The sequence below is a fragment of the Ovis canadensis genome, chromosome 3, assembly GCF_042477335.2.
Source record: "Ovis canadensis isolate MfBH-ARS-UI-01 breed Bighorn chromosome 3, ARS-UI_OviCan_v2, whole genome shotgun sequence".
NCBI lineage: Eukaryota > Metazoa > Chordata > Mammalia > Artiodactyla > Bovidae > Ovis > Ovis canadensis.
The window spans coordinates 9,611,233-9,626,244 of NC_091247.1; the positions used below are offsets into that span (position 1 = coordinate 9,611,233).

At 50.2% G+C, this 15,012-nt stretch overlaps 1 protein-coding gene across 7 annotated transcripts in view; it reads right to left on the reverse strand.

The window, feature by feature from the left end:
* Nucleotides 1–15,012, reverse strand: part of MVB12B (multivesicular body subunit 12B) — a 211,768-nt gene that overhangs the window by 14,363 nt on the left and 182,393 nt on the right. For 2 of the 7 annotated variants that reach the window (XM_069582394.1, XM_069582397.1), the window contains exon 10: nt 12,112–12,392. The exons of 4 other annotated variants lie outside the window; for them this stretch is intronic. In XM_069582394.1, coding sequence (XP_069438495.1) covers nt 12,363–12,392 — 30 coding nt within the window. In that variant the 3' untranslated portion in view covers nt 12,112–12,362. Of the gene's footprint in view, nt 1–1,323; nt 2,021–12,111; nt 12,393–15,012 lie in introns of those variants that run through there. One more of the 7 variants, XM_069582395.1, reaches the window with a different exon arrangement.

The window sequence follows — 15,012 nt, forward strand, 5'->3', positions numbered from 1 at the left end:
GTGCCAGGCGGTGTGCCGCGTGCCCTCCCGCCTCCCGGCAGACGGTCCCCCTGCTCCCACTGCGGGAGGAGTCTCGTGGATGGGGAGGGCCGGCCCTGGGCGCCACCCCAGACCTGGCCAGGCAGGCGGGCTGCAGGCTTGGGGAGCCCCTGGGGCCGGCCGCCTGCTCAGTGCTCTCTGAGCTGAAGACAAGCCGCAGGTGGCGTGGGCCACAGGGACGGGGCGCCCCCACGCCCCCAGCACCTTCCTCCCTGGGCTCCGGGGACCCATTCTTAGTAAGCGATGAGAGCCTGGGCCAGGGCAGGACCAGCGGAGTGGACCTGGGCCTGGCCTGCCCCACTGCCGGCCTGAACCTGGGTTCAGTTCTCATGCTGGAGACCCGGGCCTACCCACCTGACCCGGGTCATGGAAGTGAGATGGTGGGCTCCGAGTCTGGTGGAAATTCAGAGGAGGGGGAACACCTGCGGTTCACCCTGACGGCCAGTGGGGATTTCTACACCCAAATGTGGGGCAGGTGTGCCGGGCCAGAAGAGGAGGCGCAGGTGGGGAGTGTCCGCTGCGCAGATAGGTCGGCGGGCTGCGGGACTGTGAATGGGCTGTGAGAAGGGCCTGGACACCATGGGCGGCAGCCACGTGCGACCCTGGGTCTTAGGAATGAGTTGCTTAGATCAGATCAGTGGTCATTAAATGTTTAAAATAATATTTTCAAAAACTTTTCAGCACTAGAATTGCCATAAGGAAGGGCTCCCCTACACAAAGCAGAGCAGAATCGAACCACCTGGCTGAACTCAGCCTCTGCCTGAAGCTGCCCTCTCGGGGACCCAGCTGGGGGAGCCGCCAGGATGACATGGAACCGTCCCAGCAAGGGCGGGGGCATGGCCACTGGGTGCCCACCCAGTAAGGTGCTGCAGCTGTGGGCTCCAAATGGTCCCTGAGCCCCAAAGTGAGCTGCCTGCAGCTACAAGGCCCTTCCAGGGGCTGTGCTGAGCTGAGGGAGCACAGCTGAGGGGTTTTGGGGGTCACTTGGGAATGAGGGGGAGCAGAGGATGCTGGAGGGGTTTATTCCTCCTGGGGGAAAGGGTGGGGAGAATGAGCACTTCGCCCTCGGCCACCTGCCGATGGCCTACAGACTGACCCGGGACAGAGGGGCAGCTGGCGCTGGGTGTGGGGGCGAGGTCTGGGTGGGCCCCAGCCGTCCCGTGTGAGCAGCCAAAGGGGCCAGGGGCCGCCAGTGACAGGACTGTGCTCCCTACACACAGAAGGGGTGGGGAGGGAAGGGCTTGACATTGCAGGGTGACAGCTAGGTCTTTTCGCCTCTGAACCTCAGTGAATTCATCTCTTTTATAATAATAATTTCATGTTATTAAGAAATAACAAGTGTGGGTGAGGATGTGGGGAAAAGGGAACCCTGTGTTCACTGTAGCATTATCCACAACAGTCAAGATACAGAAATGATCTAAGTGTCCATCGATGGATGAATGGATACAGAAAATGTGGTACATACATAGGATATTCCTCAGCCATTAAAAAATATGAAATCTTCATGAAACTAAAATCTGGTTCTTTGAAGAAAAAAAAAAGCAAAATGGATAAACCTTCAGCTAGAATCACCAAGGGAAAAAAAAGGCAGAGGGTCCAAATCAATAAAATCAGAAATGAAAAAGAAGTTACAAGGGGACACCACAGAAAAGCAAAGGACCATGAGGGGCCACTGCAGGCAACTCTATGCCAATAAAATTGGACAGCCTAGAAGAAAATTCTAAGAAAATTCTTAGAAAGGTATGTCTCCCAAGACTGAGCCAGGAAGAAAATCTGAGCAGACCAACTACAAGCACTGAAACGGAATCTCTGATTACAAAACTCCCAACAAACAGAAGTTCAGGATCAGATGGCTTCACAGGCGAATTCTATCAAACACTGAGGGAAGAGCTGACACCTGTCCTTCTCAAACTATTCCAAAGTATTGCAGAAGAAGGAACACTCCCAAGCTCGTTCTATGAAGCCACCATCATCCTCGTACCTAAATCAGACAAAGATACCACAGAAAAGAAAAATAATTACAGGCTAATATCACTGATGACCACTGATGCAAAAATCCTCAACAAAATACTAGTAAACTGAATCCAACGATACATTAAAAGGATCATATACCATGATCAAGCGGGTTTATTTCAGGGAATAAAAACTATCTTTTAAGTAATGCCATTAAAAAAAAAACCCTGTAAATCAATCAATGTGATACATCACATTAACAAACTGAAGAGGAAAATCCATATGATCATCTCAGTAGATGCAGAAAAGGCTTTTGATAAAACTCGATTTATGGTAACAATTTTCCAGAAAGTGGGCATAAAGGGGACCTACTGTCAGTGTGACAAAGGACATATATGACAAACCCACAGTTACTGAAACAGCATACTCAGCGGTGAAGAGCTGAAAGCGTTTCCTCTAAAATCAGGAATGAGACAAGGATGTCCACTCGCCACTTTTACTCAACATAGTTTTGGAAGTCCGAGGCATGGTCATTAATCAGAGAATAAAAAGAAAGGGAATCCAAATTAGGGGGGGGAAAAAAAAAGAGTAAAGCTGTCACCATTTTGATGGCATGTTACCACACATCCTAACAGAAAATCCTAAAGACACTAACAGAAGACTACTAGAGCCCATCAGTGAATTCAGTAAAGTTGCAGGGTACAAAAATTACATGCAGAAATCTGCTGCATTTCTATATGCTAAAAATGAAATATCAGAAAGAGAAATTGAGGAAAATCCTATTTACCATTGCATCAAAAAAGAATAAACTACCTAGGAATACACCCACCTAAGGAGACAAAAGATCTGGAGTCCAAAAACTATAAGATGCTGATGAAAGATGGAAGATGACACGGATAGATGGCAAGTTATACCACATTCTTGGATTGGAAGAATCCATATTGTCAAAGGACTGTATTACCCAAGAAAGTCTACAGATTCAATGCCAATGGCATTTTTCACAGCACTAGAACAACAAAAAAATTTAATTTGTAGGGAAACACAAAGGCTCTAAATAGCCAAAGCAACCTTGAGAAAGAAAAATGAAGCTGGAGGAATCAGACTCCTTGACTTCAGGCTACACTACAAAGCTACAGTAATTAAAACAGTATGGTACTGGCCTAAAAACAGAAATACAGATCAAGCGAACAGGATAGGAAGCCCAGAAACAAACCCACATAATTATGGTCAATTAATCAACAACAAAGGAAGAAAGAACATACAATAGAGAAAAGACAATCTCTTCAATAAGTGATGCTGGGAAAACTGGACAGCTACATGTAAAAGAATACAATTAGAACATTCTCTAACATTATACACAAAAAATAAACTCAAAGTGGATTAAAGACCTAAATGTGAACACAAGATACTATAAAACTCCAAGAGGAAAACATAGGCAGAACACTTTTTGACATAAATCATACCAATCTCTTTTTGGATCTGTCTCCTAGAGGAATGGAAATAAAAACCAACCAACCAACCAACGAAAAACAAATGGGACCTAATTAAACTCAAAGGCTTTTGCAAAGCAAAACCACCACAAACAACCTATTGAATTGGGGAAAATATTTGTAAATGATGCGACCGACAAGGTATTAATCTCCAAAATATATTAATACAAACAGCGCATACAGCTCAATATAAAAAGACAAGCAGCCCAATCAAAAAAAATGGGCAGAAGATCTAAACAGACACCCCTCTAAAGAAGACATACAGATGGCCAAAAGGCACATAGAAATGCTCAACACTGCTGATACAGAGATGCAGACCAAAATCACAATGAAGCATCACCTCACACTGGTCAGAATGACCATCATCAAAAAGCCTATAAATAATACATGCTGGAGAGGGTGTGAAGGAATGGAAATTGGTGCAGGCGTTATGGAGAACAGCATGACGGGTCCTTAAAAAAACTAAGAATAGAGTTACCATACGATCTTGCAATCCCACGCCTGGCTATATATCCGGAGAAAATCATTTGAAAAAATACATGTACCCCAGTGTTCACTCAGAGAAGGCAATGGCACCCCACTCCAGTACTCTTGCCTGGAAAATCCCGTGGACGGAGGAGCCTGGTGGGCGGCAGTCCATGGGGTCGCTAGAGTTGGACACGACTGAGCGACTTCACTTTCACTTTTCACTTTCATGCATTGGAGAAGGAAATGGCGACCCACCCCAGTGTTCTTGCCTGGAGAATCCCAGGGGCGGGGAAGCCTGGTGGGCTGCCGTCTATGGGGTCGCACAGAGTCGGACACGACTGAAGCGACTCAGCAGCAGCAGCAGCAGCAATGTTCACTGCAGCACTCTATAATAACCAGGACATGGAAGCAACCTAAAAGTCCATCAACAGAGCAATGCATAAAGGAAATGTGATATATATGTATATATCACATATATATATGTATGGGCATACCTGGTGGCTCAGATTGTAAAGAATCTGCCTGCAATGCCGGAGACCTGGGTTCGATCCCTGGGTTGGGAAGATCCCCTGGAGAAGGGAATGGCAACCCACTCCAGTAATTTTGCCTATATATACACAACGGAATGCTACTCAACTATGAAAAGAAAGAATGCCATCTGCAGCAACTCGGGTGGATCCAGAGCTCATCATACTAAATAAAGTAAATCAGACAAAAGCAAAATCATGGATATCACTTATATGTGGAATCTAAAGGGAGGGATAAATGAATTTAGTATACAGAATGGAAGTAGACCCACAGACGTAGAAAAGAGACGTGTGGCTACCAAAGGGGAAGCAGGAGGTAGGGATCCATTAGGAGTTGGGGATTAACCAATATACACCACTGTATACACAACAGATGACCAACAGGGACCGACTGTATAGCATAGAGAACTGTACTCAATATTTTATAGTAACCTATAAGGGAAAAGAGCCTGAGGAAGGGTGTATCTATACGTGTGTATCTGTGTAAAAAGCAGAACTGCTCTGCTGCACACCTGAAACCCCACACTGTAACTCAACTATGCTCAGTACAAAAGTTTAAAGAATAAAAGGAGAATGAAATCTTGTCATTTGTAACAACATGGATGGATCCAGAGGGCGTTGTGCTAAATGAAGTCAGTCAGACACAGAAAGACAAACACCTGGAGATCTCAATTATATGTGGAACCCAGGATACAACAAGACCAAGCTCACTGGGCAGAGCAGATGCCAGAGGCGGGGTGGGGTGGGTGAAATGGGAGAAGGGGGTGAAAAGGCACAGACTTCCAGCTACAGAGTGATTACGTCCTGAAGATATACTGCACAGCGTCGTGAATATAGATATCAACACTGCAATTCATATTTTGGTAGTTGCTAAATTTTAAACATTTTCGTCAGAAGAAAACAGTTGTTAAGATAAAAGATGGTAACTATTTATTCTGATAATTGCTTTGCAATGTATACAACTATCGAAACATGTTGTACACCTGAAGCCAATATGCCTTTTATACTTCAATAAAGGTGGGGGTGACGATCTCTACTCCCGGGGCCCTCTTTGAGGGTGGGATGAGGTGCGGCAGGTTAAGGGCCTGCCTGCCCCAGCACCAGGCAAGCACTCACTGTACATTTGTTGGCTACGTAACAGAAGACATCAACGCGGCCCCACTTTGCTGCTAATGACCCGGGCTCCGGCCATGGTCCGGGCACTCCAGCTCCAGGAAGCTGGAGGAGCGGTGCAGCCTCAGACCAGGAGGACTTCAGGTAAAGTTTTGGACAATACCGCCACCTTGTGGCTGCTCAGGAGCATCACGGCAGGAAACAATCTGCCTCCATCACCCACTCACCCACCTGCATCTGCCTGTGCTGGGCTCTGGGGTCAGGAGGGAGCCCTACAAGAGGGGCAGGGGATGGACGCCGGCACTGCGATGCTTTAACCCAAATGGGCAATAGGAAGAGAGCAGCCTGGGGGAGAGAACATGAGGGCATTTCTGCCAATGGCCAAGGGTGGTCCCTGAGGAGTACTTGGGGGTGCCGCCTGCCCGGCTGCAGAGACGTGGATGAACCCGGAATGCAGGGATGGGAGGAGCCCTCAGGGGAGAGGTTATCTGGAGTTACAGTGTGGAGATGTTTGGAGGAAAGCGCACAGGATCAGAAGACAAAGACGACGGGCTTGGAAGGCAGGACACCAGCCCTGGCGACGGACCCAGGGCCAGGGAGGAGGACGGGGGGGATCAGGGGGCAGCAGTCGGCCTGAGCTGCACAGGCTGGGCCGGGGGGGACGGGGTCACTAAAAACACGTGGTGACCTCAGCAGGGGCAGGGCTGGGTGGGCCAAGGCTTCAGGGCGGTGCCGACATGGACAGCAGAGTGTGGTCTCTCCTCGGGGGTGGACAGAGGGTGGCACCCAGACTGAGAGCAGCAGGCTAGTCAGCCTGTAGCACACAGAGGTCCTGCCTCAGCAGGTCCAGAGGGTGGCCAGAGATTCCGCCTCGTCAGCCAGCTCCCCGGTGACCCGATGCTGCGGGTCGGTTCTGTGGCCGTACCAGAGGGACGTGGGAGTGGACGGGAGGGGCAGAGAGGAAGGGCCAGAGACTTTAGGGCTGAGGGGGGCACTGAGGAGGGAATGGGGGGCTGTGGGGAGGAGGCTGCTGGTGGTGGTGGGGAGCTCCGCTTGGGCTGCTCTGAGGCCTTGCTTGGGGTACAGCTGAGGTGAGGCACCTAAGTGAGGGAGCCAGCCCAGTGTCAGCCTGCTGGAGTGGCACCACCAGCTGTGGGCTGGGTCACCTCTACCCTCCAGCACCTGCTGTGCCCAGCTCCCAGGTGGCAGGAACACCCAGGGCAGGGAAGCCGCCTGAGTTTGCTGGGGGCCAGTTGGCCAGAGGGTACGTGAAAGGGGACGGAGGCACAGGCCCCTAGATGTCCACAGCCAGGGACCCAGGGGCCCAGGGGCCAGGCCCAGAGACTTGGATGCTGCCAGAGGTAGGCCCAGAAAGGGTACTTTCCGAGGGCATGGGGCAGTGGGGACAAGGGGGTGCAGGCGGGCTGGGGTCAAACTGCATTGGGGGGTAGGTGGTTGGGAGGCCTGTCTTTGTGGCCAGGAAGGGACAGGGTCCCTGGGTGGCTGGGGGCGGGCTGGTGGTGTAGAAGAGCCTTCAACGATAAACTAAATTCTTGCTTCTTTCACTCTCTGGGGTGAGGGGGTGTGGGCATGTCTTGGTGGGTAAATCAGGGGTACACAGCCGCCTTCTCCTGACTCAGGGCCGAGCATGCCACCGCCTCCCCGCCCCCAGAGAGGGCCAGAGACCCGCGGCACAGCCTGCACCCCACCCCCACCACCGCCCCGCCCCTGCCCTTGAGATTTTTCCCTTTTTAGGTCATCTTGGCTGGAGAAAAGCACTGCTCCCCCACCTCTTGTTTTCTCTTAACTCCCCAAATGAAATTTCAACATATGTCCCCCCGCCATAATCCCCCTTAGGCCGCGGATAACCCTTCCCACAGACGCTGTCCCCTGCCCGGGACGGGCTGGCCCCGAGTGTTTGCCCAAGAGACTAGGCCGCTTCTGGAAGCCCTTTCGCTCCCTTGGGCAAACAGTGAGTACCTTTGAAGGTGGATTTGGGCCCGGATCTGTTTACTCAAGACATTAAGTCTCCTGCATAAGGAGGACCTGCACTCGCGCACAAACAGCAAATCCTTTTTGAATTAAAAAAAATTTTCAATTAAAAAGCATTTTGGTTCACAGAGCTGAGGCCCCCGCGGAGCAGCGCCCCCAACCACAGCGCCCTCTGGTGGACAAGGGCCATCATGACAACTCTTAAGCCATGGCGCTCAATTCCCAGATTCCGAGAGGTTTTGTCACAGTGAGGCCAACATCCTGGCCTTGCGAGGCCACACCGTGGAGCCAAAGGCACCCTGGCCTCAGCCTCGAGGCAGAAAGGGACGGGGGTGGGGGTGGGGGAGCGAGCCCGCATCCACTCGCGCAGACGTGAGAATCACCCACGACAACTGTGAAAGCACCTTGAACGAGAAAACCCGGTCCTCCGTCAGAGCCAAGGGTTGCATCGGAGAGTCAAGGGTTTGAACCTGGGCCCTGCCGGGCAGCGGGCGGGGTGAGGGTGGTTCTGGTTTAACTAGTGGGCGGGGCAGGCAGCATTGCTTTTTTAAAAAGCACTAAAGTGATTTCAATGGTTAGACACGCGTCGATGTGATGGTTAGGAGACCCAGGGAGGGCTCCAGAGGAGAGGCGGCAGTAAGGGGCTGTTTTTAGAACCTGAATTTTGAGACGTGGGAGCTGAAGCTCAGGGGAGGATCAGACTTCCCAAGGTCCCCGGGGGCTGGACAAGGCCCCGAGGGTGCCAGGGGCAGGGACCCGGCCTTAGGACAGGGGTCTGTACTCACCACTTACACGGGTGGGCTTCTGAGATGGGCGGCAGGTGGGGTCACAAAAGGGCCTGGCAGGATGGCGGCAGGGGCAGGCCTGAAGGAGCCCAGGCTGGGCCTCAGGGGCCTGGCAGGGTGAAGACAGGCTGGGAGAGTGAAGGAGCAAGACGCCGGCCAACGCCGAGCCTGGTTTGGGGCTGGGGCCACAGTTGTGAGGGTGCCTGGGGCACGCGGTGGTGGGTGAGCTCTGAGCAGTGGCCCCACCGGCCCCCAGCCTGCCTCTCCTGCAGCCTGTCCTGGCACCTGCCCAGCCCTGGGGGCCAGGACATGATACCTGCCACGCTCGATGCCTGGTTCAGATCCTCAGGGAATTGCAGCTCTGGAAGCTTCCTCTCCCTACATGAGGGCTTGTGTCCTCCCATCTCTTTCCTGAAGCCTGGCTGCTGGATCTCGGCCCCCTCCCCAGGGGAGGGAAGGAGCAGGTGCCCCTGTGAGCAGTGGGCCCTGAGGGCCCCCACGGAGCAGGCCTGTGTGTGCTGGGAGGGCCCGTCCAGCTGATGTGAATACACGTCCACCCCTTCGAGCTGTGGAAAGGGCCAGGGAGGCCCAGAGGCCCAGGGACGAGTCCGGGTCTCCCCACTTTCCCACAGGAGTCTCGTTTCACACTTGGATTACGGTTCCAGAGACACATCCGGAAGCCTGGGTGAAAGGGGGAGGCCCCGGGCTGAGAAGCCATAGAAGGGCTCTAAAAGGGCTCCAAGGAAAGGCTGTCACACGCAGACTGGGGCTCAGGGGACATGGGGCAGCCAAGACGGGCCCCCCCAGAGCTGGAGGGGGTCCTAGAATCCCCCAGAGCTGGGGCGGTGCCTTGTTCACCCCTCAGCGCTGTGAGTCCACAGCTGGGCCTGGAGGTCAGGGCTCCTGGATTACAGCCCACGAGCCCTTGGTCACTAGTGTGGCCACTTGTAAGGGGATGGGAGGGGCAGGAGCTGCTGGGTCCCCAGTCAGGGTTGGGGACAGAATCCCCTCTGCCAGTGAAGCTGGTACCACCGCTCTTCCGACGATGGGTGACTGTCCTGAGTGAGGCCACCGGGTCGGGAAGCAGGCGGGTCCCATGACAAGCCCCCAGCGGGGTCGCTGTGAACCTTCTGGGAAGCCTCTTCTGCATTCTCCTCAGGTTCCCCAGCGCTAACCCGCAAGCAGCAACCCCAGCGTCAGAAACCCTGAGCCCCACCCAGTCCCGCTGCTCGGTCTCACCCTAAACGAGGGGCTGGAAAACCTGCCCTCTGAGATGCCCCTGCTCCAGGGGCAGGGACCATGTCTGTCTGGGCACCGTGCCCGGCGTGGCTGCATGGTGACTGAGACCACGTGCAGAGTCAGCCCCTGCATCTTCTGACCCCGGGGGACCCAGGTCATCTTCGTCAATACCTGTCAGCACCCTCTTCCCTTTCCTGCCCCAGGCCTGGGGCTCCTGGGAGGGGATGGCGACACCCACTTGCACCCTTCACGGCCTGCCGCCCTGGGCTCAGTGCTGGGAGAGCCCCCGACTCAGGGCAGGACACCCTTGCTCAGGAGCATCTCCACCTAGGATCCGGTGGAGCACAGAGTAGTGAAGTGCCTCCCAAGTCCCCACCCGGGGAAGAGCTCCACTCCCAGGAGGGAGGTGTGGAAGCTTCTTGCACAGGCCTGTCCCCACGCATGGCTTCTCAGATCCCAGCCCCGACCCCGCCTCCCTTCAAGCACCACCCCTTGGTGCCTTTGGGAAGGCTACTCCCCCCTGGGGCATTTGTCCTCCTCTGGGGACGATTAATTACTGGCCTCCAGGGCTCCACATCACTGTCCATTTCCTCCTTAAGCGCAAGGCTGGGGTGGGGGCTCGGCCATTTCTGTAGCTCCAGAGTCTGGTAGAGGCTGTGGCCCAGAAGAGGTGAATGAATGAACAAATGATGGATGGATGGACAGATGGTACAGGGTGTGAGAGGTGAGTGGGTGGATGGGTGAGTGAGGGGCAGCTCAATGCAGAGCAGACAGCTAGCTTGGGGACTCAGTTCTCAGACAATGGGGAGGTCATCTGGGTTCTCAGTCTTTTGTGGAAGCAGCGGTTTGTCGGTCTAGCCTTGGGTCCTCTGCATTCCCATGGCCTCTGGGCTGATGGTGTCATGGCCCCTATCCTGGGGTGTTTAACTCATGGGGCAAAGTGCTGATCCCAGGGTTCATCCACATTGCCACCACTGTCCCCCCACCCCTCCATCATGAATAGTGAAGTTTAAGTATAGATGTGATTTGTATCTTCATGCTCAGACATGTGCAAGCTGGAGGCTCATATGCTGCTGGCCTGTGTGGTGTTTTAAAATAGTCATAAACGTGGGAAAGTTGAGAGACTTGGCATAAAATGCCAACATCTTCCAGGTTTTATAAAAAAAAAAAAATAGGGGGCTGTGGCAATTCCGGACCTTGACTCTCGCACTTCGACCATGAGCCTCACACGGGTGAATGGAGGCAGCCTCCTTTAGAAACACATGGCTTTTCCAATTTGCACAGTCCCCACCACTCCCTATAAATCACCCAACCAGAGTGTTCGCCATTTTATCACTGTGACTGCATTTTGTGTGGACTGATAGGGACAGAGTAAGCAAGAAATATTTCTTGTACTCATGATGCTTAAAAGTAGGAAAACGAAATACAGACTGAGAAGGCCAGGCATTTTAAGGAAAATGGGGGAATGTGCATTCTACGGTGGGTCTTAGATCTCTGTGTGAGTATTAACGAGCTCTGCTTCTCCAGACCCCTCCCGTGCTGCGGGGCTGGGGGCCTGGTGGGCACCTGTGTGTCAACCAGCGTCGTCTGCGTGGGGCTCTGGGCAAGGCTGGGGGCTGACAGATACCTTTGTGACCGACTAAACCCTGGTTCTGCGTCAACAAAGAGCCACAGGGCTAGCCCCCTCAGTGAATCAGCATTTTAGAATTCATCTAAATATCACCTAAAAAATGGGTATTTGTATTTTCCCTCTCCCAGGTTATTTGTGGAAAATATTTGGAACAATGCTGCTTTCTGACACTGATTTCTGAGTGAAAAAGAAGCTGTGTGATCACTACAGGAAGATGCCCTCCTCATTTGTCACCTTTATGCTCATCTTTTACCTACATGTCAGGCAACCTTCTAAGAGTTCAGTTTGACGGGGGTGTTACTATTTTGGGGGGTATTAACTATTTTCTTGGCCACGTTGTGCAGCATGTGGGATCTTAGTTCCCTGACCAGGGATCGAACTCATGCCCCACCCCTGCAACGGAAGCACAGAGTCTTAACCACTGGGCTGTCAGGGAAGTCCCTGGGATGTACGGGGTATCACTTTAAAACTTGGGGGATGAGAGTTCCCCAAACCACAAGAAAAGGACAGAAAAATCCTTTTAGGATGAACTTTCAAAAGGCCAAATAATTCACCTTGACCTCTATTCTACATGAGCCAGGTATAACTCATGACGGTATCCAGGGCAGGTAATTCTGTCTGTCAAACATCAGCTCTGCCTCAGGTTTATTTCCAAGGGCTCAGCCTGGCTCCCTCATCTGTATGCTGAACGCTCTGGGCTGCTGTGCGAGCAACCTGGAGACCTGGGCGGAGGCTGGCGCTTGGCGGCCCTGTTACTGATAGAACCAGAGAGGGTGGTGGGGGGAGGGGGACTCAGACTCTCAGAATTAGGAACTCTATTAACATAATCTACCATATTAATATGCCTGCAGAGAAAAAAAATATGATCATCTCAATGGATGATTAAAAGACATTTATCAAAAGCTACTATCCATTCCTGATAAAAACACTTAGGAAAATAGAAACAGATGGCTAATTCTTTAACACGATAAAAAAAAATGATGCCTATATATAGCAAGCCAAAATACAGCATTATGGGTGAGTATCGAAACTAAAAATTTCCGTTCAGACAAGGAGGCCCAGTGACCTGATCGTTGTGGCCGCAATGCTGGCTGAAGGTTCAGGAAGGGGGCAGGAGGCGGCAGTGTCAGCGTTTGCAGACGACATTAACACCGGCCTGCGTAACCAAAGAAAAGCAACTGAAAACCATCAGAAGTAGAAGCCAGTGAGAGAGCCAGCCCCTAAAATAAAACATAAATGTCAACAGCTGATACAAAAAATGACAGGAAATATAATGGAAAAAAAGACCCTACTCATGAGAAGCACAAAAACATTAAACACTTAGCAATAACCTACAAAGAAGTGTGCAGACTCTCTGCAGAGAACACCCTTCTACCCTGCTGAGCGACAGACACAAAGCCCCAGGTGGAGACTCTTCACCAAACGTCTATTAACCTACATGCTCAGTGCAGTCAATAATAAACATCTAGAGTGGAGTTTCTCCCCCTGAAAAGAGTCTAACGTTCAGCTGGAAGAATAATCAAGTGACTATAATTAGAAAAACCTGGGGTGGGGGGAGAAGGAAGAACTAAGCTTATCATATATTAAAGCTTATTATAAAGCTATCTGAGTCAAAGCAGTATGGTAATCATTCAAAAAGAACAGAGATGAGCGTCAAGAAAAACATCCCTTGGTCCACTTACAGATGGAACTATACGATGAGGGTAACACTTAAAACGACTGAAGAAGGTAAACACTGATAAGAAAACTGGTTAATGGCTTAGGATAAAATGAAGCTGGTTCTAGCTTTTACCTTCTAATAAACTTCAGATGGATCAAATAGTTGAAAACCGTTTAATACTGTAAGATATTAAAACACAAAAAGGATGAGAAAATAGGAATCTTAAGTATGACATGAAACCAAAAACAAAACATTAAAGTCAAGATTGCCCATGAAAAATTAAAAACTATTGTATAGAAAAACACATCTTTAACAAGGTGAAAAGCCACTGGTTAAAGTGTGTGTGTGAGTGTGTTTGAACATAGGACAGAAAGAAGGTTGTTACAAAGAACATAAAAAAACTCAAAAATGAATGAAAAAAACTAAATAAGCCAATAGAAAAAACTGGGCAAATGGCACACACAGAATAGATTCACAAAAGAAGTATACAAATGGCTGATAAATATATGAAAATATGTCCACCTTTAAATACCTGTGATGCTTATAGTGAGGGTGTGGGAAACAGGTGCCCCCTCACACATCACAGGATGGGGCCGGGCAGGGGGGTTTAAAAGGGCACTCTCTTTTTGGAAAGCAAAATGGTAATACTATGCGTTCTTCTAAAGAAAGACCCAGGGGAGCAAAGACATGTTCAAGGAAATATACTGCAGCAGTGTAATAGTGAATAACTGGAAACAACTCAAGAGTCAATCAATAGTGGATTGCTTAAATAAATTATGACACAATCATAAAAGGGAACCACATGTAGTCATTAAAAAGAACGGGGCAGATCTGTGTGCGATGACATGGAAGGTTGTGCAAGATATACTAGTCGGTGCAAAAGCAAGCTACAGGAGCGTTATGTCCAGTACTGAACACGTGATGCTTGTTGGATGTGGGCATGTCTTTCTCTCCCAGGAATGGACCATGGGGGACCCTCACCTTTTTCCTGTTTCCGTTGTGTTTGCATTTTAAAAAACAGGTATGACCTTTGCATTTGGAAACAAAACACTAAATGTTAAAAAATTGATTCTGATTGGCAGGGTAGATACTGAAGATAATAAACTGCCCACGATGGCTGCCACACTTTATGGGGAGGGAACTAGTCTTGTCTGTGGCATCAAACAGTGGTTCCCAAGCTGCAGTCAGACTCCTGAAGGGTCCATGAGAGGCAGGTTGCCCAAGCTACTTCCCACATTTCAAATCGGAAAAGACCCCGATGCTGGGAAAGATTGAAGGCAAAAGGAGAAGAGGGTGGCAGAAAATGAGATGGTTGGATGGCATCACTGATTCAATGGACATGAACTTGGGCAAGCTCCAGGAGATAGTGAGGGACAGGGAGGCCAGGCGTTGCTGTAGTCCATGGGGTGGTAAAGAGTTGGACTTGAGTTAGCGACTGAATGACAATAACCACCCTTCTTTTATGCCTTTGGAATGGCTATCCATTAAGCTAATTCATTAGGTTCCTTTGTTTTTGGCTGAAATGATCTCATCTCAGTGTGATAGCTCTGTAAGATTTCAGGGGCATGACTGAACAACTAGGTCTTTGAAAAAATATTAAAAAAGGGGAGCAGAACAATAGATAAGAAAGGTTAATGTCTATCTAATCAACTAACTTTCATTTAATAAACGAATTAGGCGAATTTCCTTCCCCAAACATATCAGCTTCCTGACTGAAAACGAAAAAAGATGCTGGGGGATGAAAACGTTGAATCTCACGGATAAAGGACACCTTATTTCCTGTTGCAGTTTAAGACCTGACCACTAGATGGTGCAAAGTGATCACGCATTTTGTGACTTCGCCCTCTGCAAAATTCTTCTAACATTAATATGCACAATGAAAGCTTTCCAAAAGTAGGAAGAATGAACAATTGCACTGGGATATGAACATTTTGCTTTTATAAAATTGGGACTCTGCCATTTCATTACTGATACAAAAATCTTCTGCCTCACTTTCTCCCTGCACATGCAGCTCCCAAATCCACTCTAATCTCATATATTGGAAGCGCTTGCAGAAGTCCCTGCAAAGTGGACGTCCACAAGTTGGTTCCAAAAATTCTTTTTACCTCGTGATGCC